The 23,641-nt window shown below is 35.0% G+C and overlaps 1 protein-coding gene across 3 annotated transcripts in view; it reads right to left on the reverse strand.

Moving 5' to 3' along the window:
• Positions 1 to 23,641, reverse strand: part of SMG1 (SMG1 nonsense mediated mRNA decay associated PI3K related kinase) — an 88,103-nt gene that overhangs the window by 35,047 nt on the left and 29,415 nt on the right. For all 3 annotated transcript variants that reach the window (XM_031433147.2, XM_031433146.2, XM_031433148.2), the window contains 23 exons: positions 22,525 to 22,650; positions 22,041 to 22,113; positions 21,280 to 21,377; positions 19,911 to 20,084; positions 17,822 to 18,046; positions 16,488 to 16,589; positions 15,541 to 15,810; positions 13,898 to 14,028; positions 13,573 to 13,734; positions 13,004 to 13,122; positions 12,443 to 12,530; positions 12,115 to 12,216; positions 11,499 to 11,639; positions 10,738 to 10,937; positions 10,136 to 10,332; positions 9,806 to 9,967; positions 8,725 to 8,879; positions 6,891 to 7,033; positions 6,550 to 6,751; positions 3,577 to 3,686; positions 2,737 to 2,884; positions 2,202 to 2,361; positions 1,357 to 1,477 (listed from right to left, as the gene is read on the reverse strand). In XM_031433147.2, the coding sequence (XP_031289007.2) occupies positions 1,357 to 1,477; positions 2,202 to 2,361; positions 2,737 to 2,884; positions 3,577 to 3,686; positions 6,550 to 6,751; positions 6,891 to 7,033; positions 8,725 to 8,879; positions 9,806 to 9,967; positions 10,136 to 10,332; positions 10,738 to 10,937; positions 11,499 to 11,639; positions 12,115 to 12,216; positions 12,443 to 12,530; positions 13,004 to 13,122; positions 13,573 to 13,734; positions 13,898 to 14,028; positions 15,541 to 15,810; positions 16,488 to 16,589; positions 17,822 to 18,046; positions 19,911 to 20,084; positions 21,280 to 21,377; positions 22,041 to 22,113; positions 22,525 to 22,650 (3,409 nt within the window). The remainder of the gene's footprint in view (positions 1 to 1,356; positions 1,478 to 2,201; positions 2,362 to 2,736; positions 2,885 to 3,576; positions 3,687 to 6,549; positions 6,752 to 6,890; positions 7,034 to 8,724; positions 8,880 to 9,805; positions 9,968 to 10,135; positions 10,333 to 10,737; positions 10,938 to 11,498; positions 11,640 to 12,114; positions 12,217 to 12,442; positions 12,531 to 13,003; positions 13,123 to 13,572; positions 13,735 to 13,897; positions 14,029 to 15,540; positions 15,811 to 16,487; positions 16,590 to 17,821; positions 18,047 to 19,910; positions 20,085 to 21,279; positions 21,378 to 22,040; positions 22,114 to 22,524; positions 22,651 to 23,641) is intronic.

Below are 23,641 nucleotides of genomic sequence, written 5' to 3' on the forward strand. Positions count from 1 at the left end.
TTCAGAACGGGAAAGGAGATGGTATTTGTTGTCCTATTATATGCCATGCTCTGTGCTAGGGCTTTTATATACCTTTTCTCATCTCCTATAATCCTTATGAGAATTTCATGAGAGGGGCAATCCCCATAACTGAAAAGGAATTTAAATGACTCAGAAGTTTGATGACTTGCCCTAAGGTCCCTCGATTTGCAAATGCTGAGCTATGATCCAAACCCAGGTCTATCTGGCACTGAGGGTCCAGGTGAGTCACAGTTGCCAGTAATCAACCTGCAGTATAAGTCAATATCCCAGCATTAGTTTACCAGAAATTCAATACTCACATTTACTCAGTAACTGCAGCTATCACATTTTTGACTAAAATTCTACAGAATTCTGGCAATGTTTCCATTTTAAAGCAATAAAGTAATTGTTAACATCCCTTTAACATGTTATTTTTCTCAAAAATGAGACATGTAAATGTTTATACACATACCAATTCTCTAACTACTCATTTGAATATTTAAAACATATCGGACAAAGAATTTGAATGCAGAACTCGTAAACAAGTCTTATGGCTTCATTAAAAATGGCCAAGAGTTGAACACTTACAAAATACGATCTACAGTGGTCACTTCACAAATGGAAAGATGCTCGACATTATTAACCATCGGGAAAATGCAAATAAAACCACAGTAATACTATCATACACTCACTCCAGTGACTAAAATTGAAGACCCACAATAGCAAGTATGTAGATGTCAGAAGAAATGTAAAATGTACAACCACTTTATAAGAAACTGCCAAACTATTTTGAAAGTTAAACCATATGACCCAATAATTCCAATCCTAGGCATTTACTTAAGAGAAAGGCAAACAAATGCCTACCCAAAGATTTGTACATGAATTTCATAGCAGCTTTATATATAATAGCCCAAAACTGAAAACAATTCAAACATCCAACAAAGGCTCACTAGATAAATTGCCATATAAAGTGAACACCACTACTCAATTATAGGAAGGATGGCACTACTGACGTGCAACATAGGGAACCTTAAAAAACAAAATGCTGAGCAAAAGCAGCCAGATACAGAGCATACTGCACCATTTATACACAACTTTATAGAAAAGACAAGCCTATAATCTATAGTGATGGAAGCAAATCAGCAGTTGCCCATGGCAGGGCAGATGGGAGAAATGACTGGGAAGAGGCCTAAGAAAACCTTTTGGGGTGAGATAAACCTCCTATATCTTGATTGTACTGGTGATTACACAGGTGAAGAAATGTGAAAACTCATGAACTATACTATACACTTAAAATGTGTAAGTATATCTTAACAAAGCAATAAATAAATAAATACATAAAAACAACCTAGTTACCTTTTATTTTCTCCAACAACTGACTCTGGTACATGGTGTATCTTAATGCCTGCATCCAAGGCCTGACATCATGCTGTTTACATGAACGCAAAGCTTCACTGAAGAGTGGAATAAGACAGTCCTGCCAGATAAAAACCAAAACTGCTTAACATAAACGGCTCCTTATTTGTTTGTAGATTGAGCTCACTTACATTCCTGAAGGTAAGCTACTTTATCTATTCCAGGTTTATCAATTAAACTCTTCCTTTTTTTCTCTGTACCTTTTAATCACAAGAGAAGACACTCTAAGAGAAAAACTCTTTTTGTTTTTTGCCAAAAGAAAAAATTTTTTTTCAAATTAAATCCAACTTATCAATATATTTATCAACAAAATAGGCACATTTTTATAAAAAATAAACAGCATGTTTATTATAAAGCAGAAGCTAAATTACAGAAAAACATAAAACCACTGCTTCATAAACAGACTCTCAAAGGTTATTTCCCTTGGAAAGGGCCCATCTTTGGTTAAACTTTAACCTGTTTTGGAGGAGGAGGCATAGTGTCTTCATTTCAGTCAAGTCTGAAATTTATATCATCTGGTATGTATTTACATACCCAACGCCTCTTCCAAAAATAGAAAAACAAAACAACACAATTAGACAATCAGCCATCCTTGAGATCTTAGAGTTTATCTTCCTCACACACTTCTCAAATGAAAATTTTCTGAAAATGGCATTTTAGATTTCCAGGTTTACTAGCTTGTCCAACAAATGATACAAATGCTACCTGGAAAGCAAAAAACAGTCTCTGTTCCTAAAACCTATTAATGTTCAGAAGACTATCCTGGTAGAAGCACATACACACACCTCTGTCGAAAGCCTGCTGGACACCGTGTTCTCCAGAGCAGAAGAGCAGTACAGCTGCAAGGTGCTCAGGACCGGCAGAGACTGTGACACGGTCAAGGTAGACAGTCTCAGGGGCCCGACAGCTATGCGTGATGTCTGCTTCAAGTACTTCACCACGTTTCTGAAACAGAGTGTTAATCGCTAATCAATAAATAGTATTTTCCAACTTGTGACCACTGAAGGGACAAAGCAGTCTGACAAGACGCTACTACTCTGGCATCCAAAGCAGGGGAAGGAAAAGGAGAAGCCTGCTCCTAAGTAAAATGACGTAAGCAAGTCAAGATGTATGCTTTTGGGGATATAAAACGTTTCATTTCAGTTTCAACCTCTGTATGTTGGCAAGCTGCATTCACATATCCCACGACTTCTGCAACTAAAATGAAGCTATCGTGACTTGCGGTGCAGTGCTCTGGTAACTGCCCCACCCCCGCCAGAGTGCACACATTCATCATGCAGCACACAGAGCACACACTCACCTCCTTAGGAGTAAACTTACTCGGTTACAGCCTGCCACTTCTGATCTTGTTCTATGTGGTTTAAAGCAGTTGCCAAACAGACAGAACTTCTCAACAACTGAACTTCAATGGATTTCTGAAGTTCTCTTGGATCTGGACTTAACATGTTAGGAAGCAGTTTTTTCATATCTACAGAAATTAAATAGGTTCCAGTAAGTTACTTTTGCTTGTCACAAGAGTGACAAGATACCTTAACAGTTTTAAAAAATAATCACCCAATGAATACCTCCTTTCATATTTAAGTTCAGGCAGTTTCATATTAAGTTTAGTCACTATGATTAAGCATTTCTGATAGATATATAAAAATTCTTCACGTAAAATAATACCTCAGGCCCACAAAAATGAGTTTATTTTCAAAGGTTCAAAAATCAGTAGGTCAACCTACTATTTAAAAGGGCAAATCTAGACCTATTTTTGGCAAATCTTACTGAATTTAGCAAATCAATGCTAACACACAAAATACAATACTAACTATTCAGCATAACATTGTACAAAATGTTCCTTGTGATAAAGAAGTTAATGAACCATATCAAGATGTCAAGCAAGAAAAATATTTAAACACTATTTGTACTGTTTCAAAGAAAATGGCTAGATAAATATCGAAGTATTACAGTAGCCTTTTTTAGCTTGCTTAATTCTAATTAAACTTTTTCAATTGTCAAATCAAATGTAAAGAGAACAGCCCTAATTTTTTGCTTCACACTCTGCCCCAATAAACATACAAAAAAATTCCAGATTTTCCAGTAAAATGCACTAAGCCAAAAATATTCAAACAACCTGTCCATTAAAATCCTTCGTTTTAAAATTATTATCTCAAATACCTATTTTTTCCTTTGATCCTCCAGCAAGTAGATTGATATTTTCTCCTGGTAACAATTCTAATTGCTCAGTACATTCAACAAATTCTCCAGATTCAAAACTGCTCAGCGATCTGTAATTAAAATATTGGTTAGCTTGTACTACACTCTATCCAGCCTTTGGAGACATTCAAAAAAGTAGAACAAATTTTAGGTGAAAAAAGCAATTATACAGCATTCTTTTGATGAAATTCCTTCCACGTAGGCACCATTTTATTTTTATTTTGAAGACGTGACCACTGTCTTAATTAGCACTAAAACTGGAGTGGCAAACTGGAAAGTCATAGCTATAGACATTCAGTTTAGCAAACTCAACCCTCCACGTTTCCTTTCTCTTCTGCAGCCTGTTATCCTCCGGGCATGTCAAAAAACTTACAGTAGAGCTACTTCTCCCCAAGCTACCACTAAATCCCCATCATGGCCTCATTCCTCACCTAAAGCATAAGCCCCAGTAGGTCTTCTATCCTGTTATCTCGACCTGATATCCTCATTCTGCCTTCTTTCACTGCTGGCCTCCCTCCTCTCCCTTCCACTGTTTCATGGCGTCTATCTCTCTTTCAAAGAATTCTTCCTTACCTTCTCTATCTGAAAAAGGTGACACCTCTGAACCTCCTTCTACAGTCTGCAGTGTCACTGCCAGCATAAGAGGCCTTATCCTCCTAGCTCTCCACTGCTACTTTCAGATCTCTCACTCAGTTCCCATTCCTATTACAGCTGCTCTCCAGCCTGTAAGACTTATAGCTTCTCAATCTCCCTCTTTTCCATTAATCTCTCATCTTTTCCTGTCCCTCTCGCTGCGTCACCTCCCTTACCACTCAACCTGAATACAGCACTAGAAATGTGTATTACTTGACTGTGCCTGCTTCTACCTTAATAAGCCCCAAGCTACGGTCAATACAACCATCACCTTCTCAGGTGAGCCATAATCACTGGACACTGATGAACTGTCAGTTTGGTGATGAGCACACTTATCATTTCTGCCACCACGGGGTCTGCATCCTCTCCAATGGCAGGTCTGCTGTGTCCCCACTATGCTCTACGATGCCCTCAGACTTTCCACTACTGACTGACTCCTTAGAAATAAAAACAGACTTTCATTTCCTCTACCCTTAACCTCCTCACCCCCATCCACTCCCAAAACTGTCTGTATCCAACTTTAACTGCTTTCCTTGAGGCACAGGAAAGATGGGGTCCAGTTAATGCTTCAATGTTCTTTCTCCTGCTTCTTCAACCCCTGCTTTCTAGTGGCTCCTTCCTCTTGGCTCAAAAGAACACTTAATCTCCCCAATATTTAAAATAAACACATAATCTTCTCCTCTAGCCGTAGCTCTCTCTCCTTGACTTCATTACCCAATTAACCTAACTAAAGCTTTTCATTTTCAAATTTCTCCACCACTCTGTAGTACTCAACCTGGTTGCTTCTCTGTATCTCTCTACAAGGCTGATGATTTCTTTTACATCTCAGACATGTCCTTCCTCAGTGTCCTTCCTGTGTTTTCTTCAACAGTTTCTTCTCCCATCCCTTAACAAAGATGCTCAAAAGGACTCTGAGCTTGGCCTTCTCTCTTTTTCACTCACTCTCCCCCTTACCTGTGGCTTACAAAGGCTCTGAGGTATAAAGCATGAAAAGGAAGAGGGCCTTTATCACCTGTATACTAAGGATCCCTAAATCTCTCTCTGTTTTCACCTTAGTTCCAAATCCAATTCTTAACTGCTTTCTAAAACAATCTCACCTGCACGTTTCAAGTAACTTAAACATAGTTCGCTGGTCTCTGTGTGTTCTTACTTCAGTAACATCTGTTTTCCTCCCTCTTCCTTCACCCCCCCAGATCTCTCCTGTTCAAATCCCACCTAAAGTTTTCTAAATTATTGGGAGCCCAAGTCTTTTTCACAGTTCCCACCTACTTCTCTAACCTTTGTCTCCTATTATTCATTCTGCTCCAAACACAGTGGCCTCCCAGTATTTCCAGAACACTCCAAGCTCATTATTCTTTTTTTTTATAACAATTACTTTTTCTTAATACGAATCTTTCTTTTTTTATTTTAATTTTGGGGGGGTAATTAGGTTTATTTATTTATTTTTAAAATAGAGGTACTGGGGATTGAACTCAGGACCTCGAGCACGCTAAGTATGCAATCTACCACTGAGCTATATCCTCCCTTCAAAAGCCCATCATTCTTGCATCAGGTATGTTTCAAGTCTGTGTTCAAATGACATCCTGATGGCATTTCCCAACCTGGTCTATTGGTGTGTCTCTCCCTCACTAGAAGGTCAGCTCCTCAAGCACCAGAATTTGTGTCTGTTTTATATAGTGCTGCATGCCACTGGCTGGCACTTAGCACATGTTCAATGGAGAAATTACCCTACTCATTTCCTCACTAGAAGCTGAGCTCCTCGATGGCAGGACAGCTAGTGGTCCTTATCATTCCCAGCCAAATGTCTGGGACAAAGCCTATACTCAAATTTTCAATTAAGGGATTAATAAATGCACAGAAGAATAAGGAGAACAAAAAAATAGGAAAGGAAGTTTAATTTACAAATGTCATAAACTCTGTCCTCCTTAGAACAAATGTTTTTAATATAGTCACACCTAACTTAGGAACAAAGTCATCATATGTTATCCTTTCTAAAGCAATGACAAATTTCTCTTTCTACTCATTATGATTTTATGACAGCTTCTGAGAATCAGCACCAAATGACTGTTTCAACAGTTACAAACCTGTTTCCTCATTGCATGAATACCTTCCTCACCACAAATGTTGGTTTCTCATTGCAGTCATCTTTAGAATGGAAGTATTACTAAAACTACAACCATCTTGCTATAGTAAATATGGGACAATTTTAATATTTTTCTGTCATAAAGGAAGACCTTAAAGATACCGAAAATTTGTCTAACGGGGTTAAGGATCAGTTTCTAAGTGAAAAGAAATTCTTACTTTATGTAATTGAAGTCAGCTTTCAAGTTGAGAGAAGTGCTGCTGGTGCTCTTCTTCAGGTCATGGACAGCGTTCTGCCATTCCTGCACAGCGGCCCAATCTGCGACTGACACGTAGCACTCGCACGCCTTGTTCCCCAAGTAGTTGACTACCTCAGGGGATGGGTCGGTTGGTTTGGACAGCACGGCTTTTCTGGATTCACCTGACAGTTTTTTATAAAGTCAGAGAGATTTGAAGCAGTTATAAATATTTGAAAGAGCACAGGTATCTAAAAACATACAGTAAGATCATCCGTACCAACTATTTGGCTGTAACTTTTTATTTAAACCCTGAATGCTCACCGTTCAAAGAATGCTTGGGGCTGGCACTGCTGCGCCCGGCATTGGCCAGCGTGAGAACAGATTTGTCAAAGCTGGAGATGCAGCAGTCGACACCTGTCATGGCACACAGGTGCTCCTGGTACTCCACAGAGGCCTTTTCAAACCTTCAATGCAAGTTCAAACAGCTTTATTTGTCAATTACCCACATATTTCATTTCCAAAAAAACTAAAAAGAATGGGTTACTCAATAAGCTGGGCTGAGACAATGAGTTGATTATTCTGTATGAGGTTGAGGCACAAACTCAGATCTCTTTCTCACAAAAAATGAAAATAAGTACAAAGATCATTAAATATTAAAAAAAAAAAGTATAAAATAACTAACAAAATATCAGCAAGTATCTGATCCCAATGTGTACAAAGACTAAGCAGAAGAATAAACAGAAGGAAGAATACATAAAGAACAACATAATTTGAAACTTCTCGTCATAAAAAACCACACCATAAACATTAAAAACAAATTAGAGGGAACTATATTCAGTATCTTGTATAACCTTTAATGAAAAAGAACATGAAAACGAATACATGTATATATATGCATGACTGGGACATTATGCTGTACACCAGAAATTGACACATTGTAACTGACTATACTTCAATTAAAAAAAAAAAGTTATTGTCCCAGAAGAAAAAAACAAAAACAAATTACAAACCAAGAAATTAGACAGCATCAATAATTTTAGTGTGTAATAAAATTTCACAGATCAATAACCAAAAAAATAAGAGGCCACAAAGACATAATCTATGTTTTAAAAAAAAAATCATAAATGGTCAATAACCTATGGGGAAAGTCCTATTATTGATTAATTTAAAAACTGTAAATTAAAACATATATTTTCACTAATACGGTGCTAGGGGTCCTGTTTCTCAGTAAGCAGTCCTCTGTATTCACAAAGGTGAAGGGAAGGGGATACTCTATTGCTAGGGATACAAAATGAAACCATTTTTTATGTAGGGTAAATCAACAATAGCATGTACCATAAGCCTTATGGTCTATAGCCTTTCTTCTAGTAAATCGGCTTGCAGGAATGTGTTCAAAGAAAATAATCACAACCATGAGCAAAGAATTAAGTGCCATGGTGCATTAAGATGAGTTATAACACTAGAAATTATCTTACTGTCCAACAGTAAAGAATGTTAAATTATGGTGCACACACCAAAAAGATGTGTTGTTAAAAATCACACTGCAGAACATTTAACATGGCAAAATATTTTTTACAACACTGCTGAGTAGAAAAAGTAAAAACCATGTGACCAGCAGAAACACTGCTATTTCTGTGAAAAGAGGGTAGAAAACTATATACGAAAGAAAAAAGAACTCAAAAGGCATATACACCAAAACTAAGTTATCAGTAGGAGATAGAATTATGAACCATTTTAAAATTTTTCCCTACATTTTCCAGATTTGGTAACATTTACATAAATATACAGAGGCTTTTTTGGTACATGCTTATCTACCTAGTGAAATCGAGTGAATATGAACGTTGAGTGCACAAGGCTAATGAGTAAGAACTCTGGCCATAAAGGATAATTTGTAACAGACTCTGACACGAAAGGTTATCAAATAAGAATCAAGTTCAAAAGAATTTATAAAACAAATGTGGCAGATCTTGTTTTAAGGAAGATTTCCTATTAATTCATAAAGAGGAAAAGTACCTAAATTTTGCTAATTTTGACTAAAGATGCCTCTTAAGCTTCAACTGCTGAAATTGAACAATATTTTTAACATTTAATGTTAGTCTGTAATAAATTTTAACACAAAGAAATCCTATCATCCATTTCTTGCCCTCCAACTTACCTCCCTTCAGCCTGTTGAGCCACTGAATTAATCCAGAGAAGATTTTTCCCAACGACCGAAGATGACCAGACAGCAATTCCCTGTATAGCTTCAGGACAATGAAGTTCACACAGTGCTTCTACCACCATCATGATAGTTACTTCCAATTCATTCCCCTGAAAGTGGAATTAGGAAAAAATCAATCACAGACCTCAATACCCTTAAATTCAAGTCTCTACTAAATATACAACTACTGTTCATAATCTAAAGCTTATTTAGGGGGAAAGTATAGCTCAGTGGGAGAGCGCATGCTTAGCATGCACGAGATCCTGGGTTCAATCCCTAGTACCTCCATTAAATAAACAAATAAACCTCCCCATGCCAAAAAAAAAAAAAAAAAAAAAAAAAGAATAAAATTTAAAAATAAAACCTATTTAAAGTCCAATTTATTTAACAATTATTTTTACAACAATATTACATTATTAGAATTTCCTAAATACATATAATGTAACTACAAAAGGAGGATGACACACCTTAATAGCACAAGGTGTTAGTCTTTACAAAATTTTTAAAAAGGTACTTAACATTTAAACTGTGGCATCTATAGGAATAGCACGTGAAATAAATATAAAGCAAAAATTAAATATAAATAACCATGAATTAAAGAATGATTAATTGCATGTCTTTGATTTATTGCCTATTGACATTACTCTACCAGCAAACATCTGCAATTTTTGGATTCCACTTAACTGAGCCCACTTACAAGGCAGCACTTTTTCCGTACACTATAACATTATTAGTATTATACTTCCACATATAACGTTATATTTTCTTATACATTACAGTTATTACAAATTATTATAAAAATATTGTCTTCTATACACAACCCTTAAGCATAAGTAATGAGCATTTTCACATGTTCTGAGCAAAAAATATGAGTAGGTGACTTTGGAAGTTAATTATTATATAAAAATATTAGATCAAAAGCTTTAAAAATGAATAGAACCTTTAACTTATTTTATAATAGATTAAATCACAGCAAAGGAATTGAGCCCTAATTTTTCTAATTAAAGGTTTACAATTAACTTCACACACACGTTACCTGAGACGGATTTGTCTTCATTTCTGTAAGCAAGTCAAAGCCATGTCTCACTGTCACAGCAGGCTGGCCTGCCAACAATCCAACCCTCATGATGGAGAGTCGGATTCGAGTCAGCCAGTCTTGACAAGTTTGGCGATTGGTATAGAAAAAAGTCCTAATGACCTTTAGAATTAAGAGAAAAGAGCTCAGAACTGGTTCAAATTATAGGCAGAGATATCTCAAATACACATAAAGCACATACACATGTCTACTGTGATTTCAGCTCTGCACACACTACCAGATTTGACCCTGAAACTGCTGCAAAGCAACATTCAGCCAACTGAAACCAACCTTGGGAGGTGATGTTAATGCATTGGCACATCCCTCATATGCATTATACATTAACTTCTCTAGGTTTTCCAGATACTGCAGTAGAAGCACAAGTCTAAGCTGGTTGCTACTGTGGCCTTCATCATTATCTGCAGTTGTCCACTGACTAACATCTTGATCGGGGTTTAATGTGTGAGCTGCAAGACTTCTAATGATACCTAAAACCAAAGACAACATTCTAAATTTATAAGGAATCTTCAAAGAGTCTAGAAGTTCTTGGAGATAATTTCACAAATTCACATATATCCAGTATCCTCTGTATATCCATCATTTAAAACCAAACCTCCCACCATGAAAAATCTTTTCATTTTTAGAGGAAAAAAATGTTTTCCCCACATAAATCTCCTAAATTTGTGAACACAAACAGATAACAATGTTGCCAACACAATTACTCAATGGACGCTTATTCTAACAAATTTATCTAAGAAGATTAACTGTTCAAGTATTAAAGAAAAAAATTATATACTCTCAAATTTTTACCAAAGATAAAAAATTCATTATTTCTTAATATAAGCTTAAAAGTATTCACATAACAAAGTTTGAAAAAGCACACAGTCGATTACCTTCAATTGTCTGGAAGGTATCCTGGGCTCTGCCCAGTGGGGTTCTCAACTTAGAGAGGACAGTGAACTGTGCCGCTTCCCAAATAGCCCACTGCCAAAGGACAGCATCTGTCTTTAGAAGATTGCGGGGAATTGTTGATTGGTCACGTTTATCCAGTCTCTGGCAGCTATAGAACAATCTTTCTAACCAATTGTCCTTCCTGGGAAAAGCAGTTTCATATTTAACAGACAATGACAACTTCATTTAAAAAAAAAATTTGCAAGGGAAATGGGAGTAAGGGACAACAATATTCTCTACTTGAAAAAGGCAAAACATATAAAATTGGGAAGCATTATATCCCCACCTCTCATTTTGAGGAGGTCTTTTCAAGTGAAACAGAATGGGGTATGATGCGGGTGGATTATTAGGATAAAAGGCTCAAGATAATCTGGCCATCAGGACAAAACACGCACTGCAACTAAACATCTCCAGAATGCCTATGCCCCCAAGCCTCTCCCCAGAGCAATGACTACCAGGTCAGATCAGTTAACTGTCACCGCATTTCACAATCAATTTCAAAGCCCATTTTTGTTTCTTCAGATGCCAACTTCAAAGCAATTCTTTCCACTGCTGAAAACTAAAATAACCCGTTTGAGAAGAATATTATTTTCTGCTCTGCCACCCCTGACATATTTTCTCCTCAAAACTGGGCACAGGGTTCAGATATTCAAGCGTATTTCAATTACTTTTCCCAGATGAAAGAGTCAAAGAAATGTCTTACCCTGTTCTGTGAGAGTTCCCGTATAATATAAAACTAATAACATCAGAGAAATCTTGTGGGTGGAATGTGTTACTTGGTGCTTTACTCATGTGACTTCTTAATGCTAAAGAAATTTCTTGAATTTCTGTGTGATTGTTATTGCTGCAGACAAAATAAAAAACATTGTTACGCAAAATGTTTTAGTTAAAAGGTTAGCTCATACTGTAAATGAATTATTTCCTTACCAACTAAATTTGAAAGTTAAAAATAAAAAAATTAAGACTTTAAAAATACATAGAGATGTTATTACAACTTTGAAATTTCAGGTTCTTAAAGCTCCAAAATTTACCTAATCAAAACTATAAAAGAAGATAGTTTAGTTTTTCAAATAACTGAGCTACTGAGAAACATATTTTGGCACTATACATATTATTCTATACTAATTATCACAAGCCTAGAAGTTTACAAAAATTATAAAATTTTGTTATTTTCTTCTAGATCTGCATAATTTGATCTTTTGACATCTCTTCAATCACTAAGAAGTAAACAAGATGTGACATTACTCCACTAATAGGTAATTTGTCTTTTCTTAAACTAAACATAGTAGGATGTCTTTGCCCCAACACAACTGTTATACCTCAAGACAACATCTAAAGGAATTGACTTCAGTAGCTTTCCAAATGCTTGTCGAATACGAGTCCCACTGTGGACTAGCTGAACACGGCAAACATCAACACACCTACAAAAAAAATAAAAGAGTATGACAAGTGTGGCAATATTTCCAAGTTATTAGGGCCAGGGTCAAAAGATTGGATCCTTAAACTATACCTCTATAGGGGGATGGGTATAGAACAGTGATAGAGCGCATGCTTACCATGCATGAGGTTCTGGGTTCAATCCCCAGGACCTTCATTTAAAAAAAAAAAATTATCTTAGAAAATTCAAATTAAAAAAAAAAAACATACCTCTGTAAAAGATCATCTGGCAAGGAAGAGGACAAAGCATGCAGACTGCTGCATGCTTGCAGGCAGATATTCACATCTTCAACAAGAGCTATTAAAAATTAAAAGATATTTTCAGATTGCCAAAAGAAATTATATGCCAGCATATCATAATTTTCTGAACCCATTCATTTCAACAAACAATGAATGTCTACAATGAATGAGGGGCTGCTCCTGCCTGGAACCCTCACTTGCGGTAACATTTCGGAAAATGTTATATTCAACAAAATCCACTTAAGGTGACTAGCCTTCACCCAAACCTTTTTCTGAAGGAAGTTTTTAAAGTATACTTAACGTATAAACATTCACATAAGCTTAAAAATGTGACAACAACTTAAAAACAACTTATTTTTCACATATTAAGAATGGCAAAAAAAAAAATTTAAGACAGACTACGCATCTGTCATTAAAATGGGGAGTATACGTTTCCAGTCATGAAAAGCACTGAAGTGACTATCTTTCTCCAATTATCAAAGATCCCTTTTAAGCACTGATTAACAAAGTTAAAGAAACACAGAATCTTACTGTTAGCCAAAAGGCCTTTGCAAAATTTATGGAAAGATGGAAGAGAGAATAAAGGTGCGTATGTTTCAGACTTCTTCATCAAAACAGCCACTTCCAAAGCCCAGGTCATCAATAGTTTCCTGAAATGCAAAATATACAATTGATTTTACAGCTAAAAAAAAAAAGAAAAAGAAAAACAACCTAAATAACCTATTATTTTTACACTAGCTTTCTTTTGGTTTTTTAAATACCTCAAGCAATAAGAAACAAACATTAAAACTATAGAAATCACTTTGTCAAAATTGTCTTTTGAGAGTATTTCCCCAAACTAGCATATATTATAACAAAAAAACTTTTAAAATCTCTACAGAAACATTTGTCTATAATATATTGCAGGATGGAGAGGTTTCATGTAATTCTTTCAAGAACAAGAAATTCTAGATTCAATAATAAAACAAAATTTTAAAGTGTTTCATTGTAAAGCAGCTGCTCTACCCCACCTTGATAGTCTTCATTTCGTTTCTCAAATTATAATGCCAAATTAAGAGAAATTAGAAACAGTTAATAATACATTATAAAATATTAGTTACCTTGTGTCCTGGTTAAGATTATCTTTCTTAAGCAATATTCCCAGAAGATTTAATATAATTGAGAAATGTTTTTTTGTGGCTGTAGTTACGGTACTAATCACAGCTCCATCAAACAAGGATGGGGAGGAAGAACTAAGACTACTAGATATGAAGTGGTCATGCCTGCAAGACAAAATTTAATCTTTTCATCTATCACTTAAAAAAATGAAATTCCAAAGTTAAATCAACACTTTTTTTTAAAAATGTATACTCTAAAGGGCCCATCTTCCCCTTAAAAAATTTAAAAGCAAAAGTTTTCCATAAGAAGTATTTGTAAATACATTACCTAGTACAATGAGAATACAATGTGTAGAGCACTGAATACTGAATGGCAGGGAAGTGAACAGCCAGGTCACCATGCACAATCATCAGATTCTTACTCAGGAGGGCAAAGACAGTTGGAGACAGTGCCCACATCTGATGAGATATGAAAAAGTAAATGTTTGGCTCCTCCAAGACATACATAAGCATAGAAAGAGTTTATCTTTCAAAAAATATCTCTACACATTTTGAAAAATTAAAATGACATATTTAAATGTGGAAACAATCTAGGTACACTAAACCTGGAATCAGCAAACACTTCTTGTGAAGAGTAAACATCTTAGCTTTTGCAGGCCACATGACACCTCTGTTGCAATGTCCAACTCAACTCTGCCACTGCAGTTAGAAAGCAGTCACAGACAAAAAAACAGGAATGAAAGTGGCTATGTTCCAATAAAACTTTACAAAAATGGGTGACATTTTGTGATGGTTGCACAATTCTGTGAATATACTTGAAAAATTATTGAATTGTAAACTTTAAATGGGTACTGTATATGTGAATTTTATCTCAATAAGATTAAAAAAAAAAAAAAAAGATCTTGAGCAGGATTTAGTCCGGGGTTGTAGTCTGCTAATCCCTGGTCTGTTAAACAAAGCCCTTGTACCCTTCCATGCAGATCAAACTTCCTTAATTTTCCATATACTGCAAATGGCAAGTTGCCCTGTCCAATGAGAAAAAAGACACACCCTGCCACACTAAGCTTTTTCCATCCTTTTCTTTCTATTGCTAAGATACTCCTTTCCACCTGACTGACCTATCCCCAGGCCTCCTCATTTCCAGAAGGACGTAAACCTCTTCTAATCTGAACACAATGTGAATTCCTCAACAATCAAATTTTTAGAATGCAAAGAAAGGAAGAGTCTACTGCAGTCTTCCAACATAAGCCATACCTAGTAAAGAGGGAAAGAGCAGCTATGGAAGGACACAAGGCAACCTAATCTAACAATATGGAGAGCATGCAAGTATAAACATCAAATCTTGACTCTTCCCTCCTTCTCTCTTGAAAACATTATTCCACTTAATTATATCCTATTACTTTTCATTATAAATAATATGTTTTTCAATCCTGCAAGGTCCCATAGGAGGGAGAAATATACCAATAATAGCAATAATTATAAATCAAAAGCAGGGTCACTTCAAATTTCTTAAAGGAATGAAATCTTTAATCTTTTCCCAAGAATATATGAATGCACCTAGAAAAACGTAGGTAGTAAAAAAGTAAGGACCATATGTAAGCACTAACTCTAGTGGGGAGCAGGAAAAAAATACCAAAGAAAGAAGGGATTGCATACTAAAAGAACTATACAAATCTGTCCTGTGGAAAATGTTGACAGATTTTCTACAAGCATGCTAGAGTAAACAGGAGAAAGCATTAAGAATTTTCTAAAAAAATAAAACAAATACAAAAAAACCTATTAAGGAAGGTGAGAGCTAAACATGGCAAGAAAATATTCCTGTCAACTTTAGTTATCCAGGTATGTCCAAAATATTAGCCATTTGTTCTGATTCTGTAGACGCACTGCCGTGATAGCAAATGAAACATTTAACATGCAATGAGAAGAGGCTTAAATGTGGATAAAGCAAAGCCGTTACAAGTAAAGACTCACCCCAATTAGTGAGTTTTTAGCATTTCCAATTGTAGTCAGAGCACTGAGGTCAAATATAACTACAAATTTTGCATTGTCTACATTGAATACATGATTCTTAAAAGCCTCATGTTTTATTTCAGAACAGGCATCAGGAAGTTGTAGACTATGTAGCAGGTTGTTTAGGGCACAAGTCATTTCTCCCAAAATTAATTTATAGGCAGTCTCCAAAACAGGAATATTCTTCAGGCTGAGCACTGCTTGATAAACAGCATGGGCAACAGCAACAACCTTAAAAAGAGAATTCAGGCAAATGAAAATTAATGGAAAGCAAATTACTATCTGCATAATGGTGATGATGACAATCAGTTTAAGATTGATAAATTCACTGTCCAAAACACCAAAGACCTTAAATTTTAAAAAAGTAACTTAGGGAACCTACATATATCAGTAAACTTTTTAAAATCTATAAAGCTTTATTACCAAAAAAAGGTCCTCTAAATTACAAATGACGATGTTTAATTTCTTAAAAGGTCTTTTTTTCTTTTAAGCCAGTATTAAAACATATACAAACAGCAGTTCATTAAGATAGGTGTTACTACAGCTACTTGGAAAGTCTATATAATGGTTTTGACTGGGAGTCAGTTAGGAAATAATGAAGTTATATTTAAAACATACACAGAACTTCTGCATTTATAATTTTACAAACACATCTGTTTGGCCTTTATGAAAATTTAATAAAATAAATTTAACAAAAACAAATGATGGAAATCTGGAAAAACTATCTGGCACATCACTCCATCCAGGTACACAGTATGCAATCAACAAATATTAAGTGAATCATTATAATTCCTGTATTTAAATCAAATATTTATCATTTCAATTTGATTTATGTAGCCTATTAAGTAACATGAGTCAAATTCTTCAATGACCTAAGTCATCAAAAGTCCAATCAGTGTGTCACTTACCTCTTTTTCCTTATGATAACGCAAAAATAGTAGTTTAGATGACGGTATAAATAGTTTTTCTACAAATGATGATGGCAGTTTTGTATTTATCTGGTCAACAATCTAAAAGAACAAAATAAAAGGAAATGAGCTATCAATTCACAAAAGAATATGGACAAGTCTTAAATGCATATTGCTAAAGGAAAAAAGCCAATCTGGAAAGGCTACGTACTATATCATTCTAACTGTATGACACTCTAGAAAAGGCAAAACTATGGAGACAGTAAGAAGAACAGTGGTTGTCAGCCATCTGAGAAGAGGGAATGGGAGGAACACAAGGGACTTTTAGGGCAGTGGAACTAATCTGTATGACAGCATAATGGTGAATACACAGCACCACACATTTGTCAAAACCCACAAAATGCACAATACAGAGAGTGAATCCTAAAGTAAACTGTGGACTTCAGTTAATAATACTGTGTCAACTTAGCTCATCAGTACTAATAAATGTACCACAGTAAAGCAAGATATTAATAATAACAGAGGAAAGTACTATGGGGAGAGGTTATATGGGAACTCTGTACTTTTTGCTTAATTTTTCTGTAAACCTAAAAACAGCTCTGGAAAATGGTCTATTAAATTAAAAAATAATGTTATATTTTAAGGCCTTAACATTATTGACATTAAAATGTTTAGATACCTAAATCATGTATCTATATTTCCACTTAATCAGGGGTATTTTTTTACACTGGCAAAGGTTAAGTGTTAACTATGGCAGAAACATTCAGCACAATGTCTTCTAGAATTTGCTTTGAAATTATCCCATTGTGGATGGAGGGAGAGCAAGGAGGAGGCAGAGAGTAGGAGGCCTAGGTGAAACCGCATGGGCCATTTGTTTTTAATTACAGAAACTGAGTATTAGGTATGCAGAGATTCATTACACTATTCTACATTTTCTAAAAAATGGTTCAAAATGTCCACAGTAAAAGGTGGAGAGAGGGGGAATATTTATGGTCAAAAAAGAATAAAAACTGTAAAAAGAAGTTTAATATGGGAAACAAAACATAACAGGGTTTTTCAAAATAGCTATCAAGTACCTTCTCTATAAAGTGTGTATCAGGAATGCTAGATAGTCTTGTGAAGGATGATAATTTCATCAAAAAAATGAATAAAGCTACACTGGGATGAGCTATTAAACACTACAAGTTAAATAGGTAATAGGGCAAAAAACTAGGTTATACAAATAAGACTAATTAATGCAAAAAACCCAACAAGGTCTTAATTTCTTCCATATCAATTTAAATTTAAGGGTCTGAATCAATATATTAAAAGGCAACAAAAAAGAATTCATGTACCAATGTGAGTAAATTCAAGACTGAGATGATATAATCTGTACCACAAGTCTGGCAATTCTCCAGTTGATCTAATCCATATGTAATGACCATGTCACAACGTATAGTCATGCTAGGATCCAAGCTGCCGAGCAAAACACCAACACACTCATTAGCAGCTGTCAACACAGCCTCAGAAAAAAACACTTGGTTTGCAGCCGTCACACATCTCATTACTCTGTACAGAACCTGCAAATGGGGAAAACAAGCAGCTTTTTAAAAAAATTTATTCTTCCACAGAGTAAGAAAATAGTTTCTGTTTAATTCCGTTTTAACTGAAAATTAACTGCCTGCCTTCTCAATAGTCTCTTAATATTCTAGTTCTCAGTGGTTGGATAACAAGGGTGTCATTGGTACAGTACGCAAAAAGGATCTTGCTTAAAGAATTCTCAAGTACTATAATGACAGGAAATGGAATTTGCCATCCTGTACTTCCCTCATACCCAGTTCCTACACCCCATCGAAGTCACTAAATGGCTAAACTTGAGAATCCTTAAAATAATCATAAAATAAACCAGAACTCAGAATAGCATGGGAATAACCTGACATGAGAATAACTTTCCATAGTCTAGCATTTGGGTTTTTTTTTTAATTGAAGTACAGTCAGTTATAATGTGTCAATTTCTGGTGTACAGCACAGTGTCCCAGTCATGTATATGCATACACACATTCACTCTCATATTCTTTTTCATTAAAGGTTATTACAAGATATTGAACATAGCTCCCTGCAGCACTTGGGCTTTTAATCAACCCTTTAAAACTAGTTATCCAAGACAGCTTTAGCTTATGAAAGTTCATGTGCTGATGGTCTCTTTGTAAAGATGAATACTCTCATTCATAATATATAATACTTATTTCAGGATTATGAAAATCTTATCATTTCCTACCAAAAACCCCACTAAACTATAATAGTCAACATTAATGTACTAAATTTCTATTAAAAATAACTTAGGAAAAAATAGAACAAATTGATACAAAAAGTATTTCTTAAAATTTTCTGTAATATTCAACAACCACTATCACAGAAGTTTTTTTAAACCTACATGTAAGTTTAAAAGGTCTAAAAGACCTTTATAAAAGAGTACATTTAATAAATAAAATATCCTAGAAATAGTATGTTTCCTTCCTTTTTGGTTTACATCCACTTTTATTTCAATACTGACAAAGTCATGTAAAAATATTAAGCCATTCTAACCAGTTTTAAAATATCAACATGCTGGTTTTAATTATCTTCAGGATCTGACATTTCTGCTGAAATACACAATTAACTTATCAAGAATTACATATGTAATTAATGTTCAACTTTATCTAGCAATGTGTTCAAAAAAGTAAATGGTCATAAAAACTAAAATTTTATTCTAACCGTAAAAGTTTAATCATTTAGGTTAAATCTTTTATGACTTTATCACACAGGTTTCGCCCTTCTTATTCATTCAAGTAGAGTTTAAGGATGGAGGTTCATTTCTCACATCCATTATACTGAACCACTCACTGGACTGTAATATCATACAGCTGACATCTGGGGCTGCTGAAATGTGGCAATCTAGCCACCTCAATAGTAGGTCTCAGACTACTACATATTTTAAGTTCTTATATCTTTATAGCCTTTGATGTCAGGCTATCAAGTTATTTAATCCTGTTATGCTTAAAGAAAATTATTTTTTGGGAGTTTCTCTATACATGTTATTCTTAGTATTTGGAAACTAAAAGGAGATGCAATAATTTAAAAGCAAAAATTAATTATTATTAAAAAATTAAAGAATTTAAAAGTATGTATTAAGAACAAGACTAAATGGACCTACAAAGGACCCCCTAAAAGAAAAGTTCATGGACATTTAAAAATTCAGAGTGGACTTTTTTTTCATGGGGAGAGTAGGGGGATGAGGGAGAGTGGGATATGGAATTCCATACTTCTCTGGCTATTTAAGAAAGTAGCCACACATACATACGTGCTAAACAAAGGAAGGGTTAATAACATAGTTCACAAGGTAAAGAGAAGAATTTAAAATAAAAAGCAATTTTCTGAATGATACTAAAGACTACTAAAACTTACATCTGTTACATATGCCTCAGTAATCGGTGGACCCCGAATTGGGCTGAAACGTTCCCCAATGCTCCTCACCACAGTACTGAATACCCGAAGAAGCGCTGCCAGCTTTGGTAGGGACACTGATGGAGGAGGAACGTCTTCATCCACTGACTCCCCAGAGGCCACATGGCTGAGGTCCTAGATGTGAATTCACAGCATTCTTACTGAAGTAGGACATTGTTTAAAAAACAAACAAAAAGCAACTCCCAACTTTTAAATCAATTAATTTTATGATAGATTTTTACAAATAAAGTCAGAAATTTTTGCCACTCCTGAATTGGTTTTTGCTAACAATGTCATTCCAGGTATTCTTTGAGCCAATCAACTCAACAATACGTTGAACCTGAACAATGAAAGGGTTGGTCTTAAAAACTATACAACATTATAAGAACCATCCTAGTTTTATAATCTAGCTGAGGAAATAAGATATACTCAAAGGAAAAGATAAGCAAAAAATGAGGTACTAGAATTAATATATACCTACATATAATTAAGCACCAAAACAACCGAAGAAAGTTAGATCTGAGGGATATCAAAGGGAAGTCTCTACAAACTAGAACGGGTGGTTGATGAGCAGATCAGTTTTAAAGATGAGCTAGGAACCAAAACATCCTAGCTGTGGGGGTAAAGAAGCATGTGGAAAGCAAAATATTCCCTCACTTTTCTCTGAAAGGGAGCAAACAGACAGGCACAGTTAAAAGTAGTGAATTTTATTGTTTGCTACAAACAGCGAAAGTATAAAGAAAAGATGAAGCTAAATCTTTACATAAGGCCTGATCACCAAAAAAGAATCATGCTAATTACCATCTGAGTAAGGAACAAACATTAAGAGATTCAGACATGAGATTTAAGCCATGACGGTGGCCAGGAAATCCGAGAACCAGTAACAAACTTCAGCAACACTGTTAAAAGTGTCATATTCAAAAAGGGGCTGAAGCCAAGCCTTGTCCTCTGAAGCCAGATCCAAGATTCCCAAAACAAGAAAAAGAAAAGTTTTTAGGGGCTTTTATACAACATCGATTCGCCCTTTTCATAACCAAAAATACAAGTGAAATATAGCTGAAGAAAATGTCTTCAGAAAATTACCAGCTATCAAAATTATTTCAAGCTTTGGGAAATTAGGCCTGCATTGTTCTTTGTCCTTCTGGTAATTTTACTAGTAACTTCAAAGCATCTGGAAAAAAAAATTTTAATTGCAGTGGTCTTGTAATTTTTGCTTAAACGTTAGGGGATCTGAATTATTTTAAAATAAATCTGCCCTGCTTTAGACTTTTATTTTTGTTTTCTTCTTAACTGAATTTTAGGAAATGTCTTAGTTTTTTTATTTACTCACCTCAGCATATGCCTCCATGTCCTCCAGAAACTGACCAAGAAGAGTGGTAGAAAATGCAAGATCGGCTACCCAGAATGGCTCCAAACTCTGCAACCAGCCTAGAAAGCATGTAAGAAATTTTGAAAGAGTAGAAAAAATTTTTAAGTCCAAGGTAAAAAAAATATTTAAGAGACTTCCTTTAAAAGGGATCTAGTTTTCAAGTTGCCCATCCTTTAAACATGCCCTACAAAATAAAATTAGGACTGTTAACTTAAATATACTAATGATTAATCACTACCTCTTTTAATGCTGCAGAAATAAAAATTCCCCAGAAATTAAAATACAACCTCATGTTCTCATTTTTTAAAGCAGATTTAATATCCATACTGTCACTACACACATGGCTTAGACTAAAATGCCACAATATACGACCAGCCTGGCTTTCTTCTCCAGGGCCACACCTGGCCACCAACAGTGTACATTCATCTCGCCAGTGAAAATGGGACCACTCACTCACCAGCGGAACTGAATGAACTACTCTCACCTGTGTATCTTAACTTCAGAAGTTTATTGTACCAAATGAACTATGAGAAACTATAGCACCTGGAACATTTTTCCTTTGAAAAGATACATTTAGCTAACAAGTAATCTTCACCAAAATATTTCTCTGAAGCAATTATTTTTCTTGCATTATCAAAAAACAGTTAATTAACCACTGGTCTTTAAGGGACTAGCACTCCTTCCACAATATTTAAGTGACTGGTATATTCTGAATGACTCACCAGACACCTGCTGTGTGAGCGAAGGTTTCTGAGTATGATCTATATGCCATCCGACTAATATATCAACTGTATCCTGGATGAAGACAAAGAGAAGGGAACCAGTCATTTTAAGGTCTTACTGCTACTCCACCTATGGACCATTTCATAGTCAGAGATCCTAGAAAGAGCATTTTATATCCTACCTGCTAGACATTATACGAACTTAAAGGGGGTTAGGGTGGGGGGACAGGGTAGAAGAATGGAATTTTGTTTATGACACTAATGAAATTATTTTTTTTCTTTAAATATCTTAAGGTATTGCTGTCAGCAAGTACAAGTGGTATTTTTTATAAAAACAATGTTATTAGATCATTCAATCCTGGGCCCTAAAACATCACTGATTATATGTGAAGGAACAGAAGTTTGTTTTCTACTACCCCAAGTCCTCATACATTCAACCAATCGCTCACCTCATGATCTGAAAAGAAGGGGTCAGGGAACTCACCCTAAAATTAGTGCTGAAAATATGAGGGTAACATCGAGCTACCAAAAGAATGCACTTAACACATTTGCAAAGTAATTCTGGTGTATCCACATTTTCAAGAATGGACTGCAGGCTGGTCATTACAAGCTAAAAAATAAAAGTTACAAACTGTGAACATTTAAGAAAATGGGGAGAAAATAAGCAAATTAGGTTCATTATTTAAGAGTGACTATATTCAAAACTGACTATGATATCAAAGAAATAAATTCTATGGTTCCAGTTCCCCATACTTTTCAATCCACTAATATATTAGGCTGAAAACAAATACTGTTTTTTCCTTCTTTAATGTCTGTTAACATTATTCCTAAGTAACATGTTTACATTATGTCTAAGTGCTCTCTTCAATACAATGGATGTGATTAAAATTTCAAGTAACAAAACTAAGATGTGCTTGCAAAACTTATCTTTAAAGTACCAGAATTACTTTCCAATTCAAAATAGAGCGCAAATGCTGTACAATTTGTGCTTTAAGGTATCAGTACTTGCTTCAATTTGGAATGACTTAGAGAAGATTAGCACAGCCCCAATGGATGAATGTAACATGCAGGTTCATGTTATCACCATATATAAATATATTTTTTAAATAAATATATGGCATACTGCTTATAGAATATTTTGCAGCTGTTAAAACCCATTTTTTCCCCAAAAGGAAATCTCTTCTTCACAAAAGAATGATTTTATAAATATAGAAGGACTGCTAAAACTAGAAAATCACCATTTTGCAACAGCCAATGTTATAATCTATACAAGGCACAGAATATGAATGGATGCTAAAATCAAGTGAAATATTACAAAGAAAAACAGGATATTCAGAGGGGCTCAGAGTATCATGCCCAGATTACTAATTACAAAGGGAGAAAAAATAAGCCTTCACAATGGGAAGATCTGGTTGGTCATCACCTTAAGCAGGAGATGAAACTGTTCATCTCAGAGTTATGTGAATCTGAAGTCATGTGCCTGCTAGTACGATAAAATGATAAGTATGAACCCATGAAGGATTCATGACCAAAATGTTTGAACTGAATCTAATCAAAAAGGAATAATCAGACAAACCCAAAAAAGTAGAACGTTCTACAAT

Source organism: Camelus dromedarius, chromosome 24 (genome assembly GCF_036321535.1).
Source record: "Camelus dromedarius isolate mCamDro1 chromosome 24, mCamDro1.pat, whole genome shotgun sequence".
NCBI lineage: Eukaryota > Metazoa > Chordata > Mammalia > Artiodactyla > Camelidae > Camelus > Camelus dromedarius.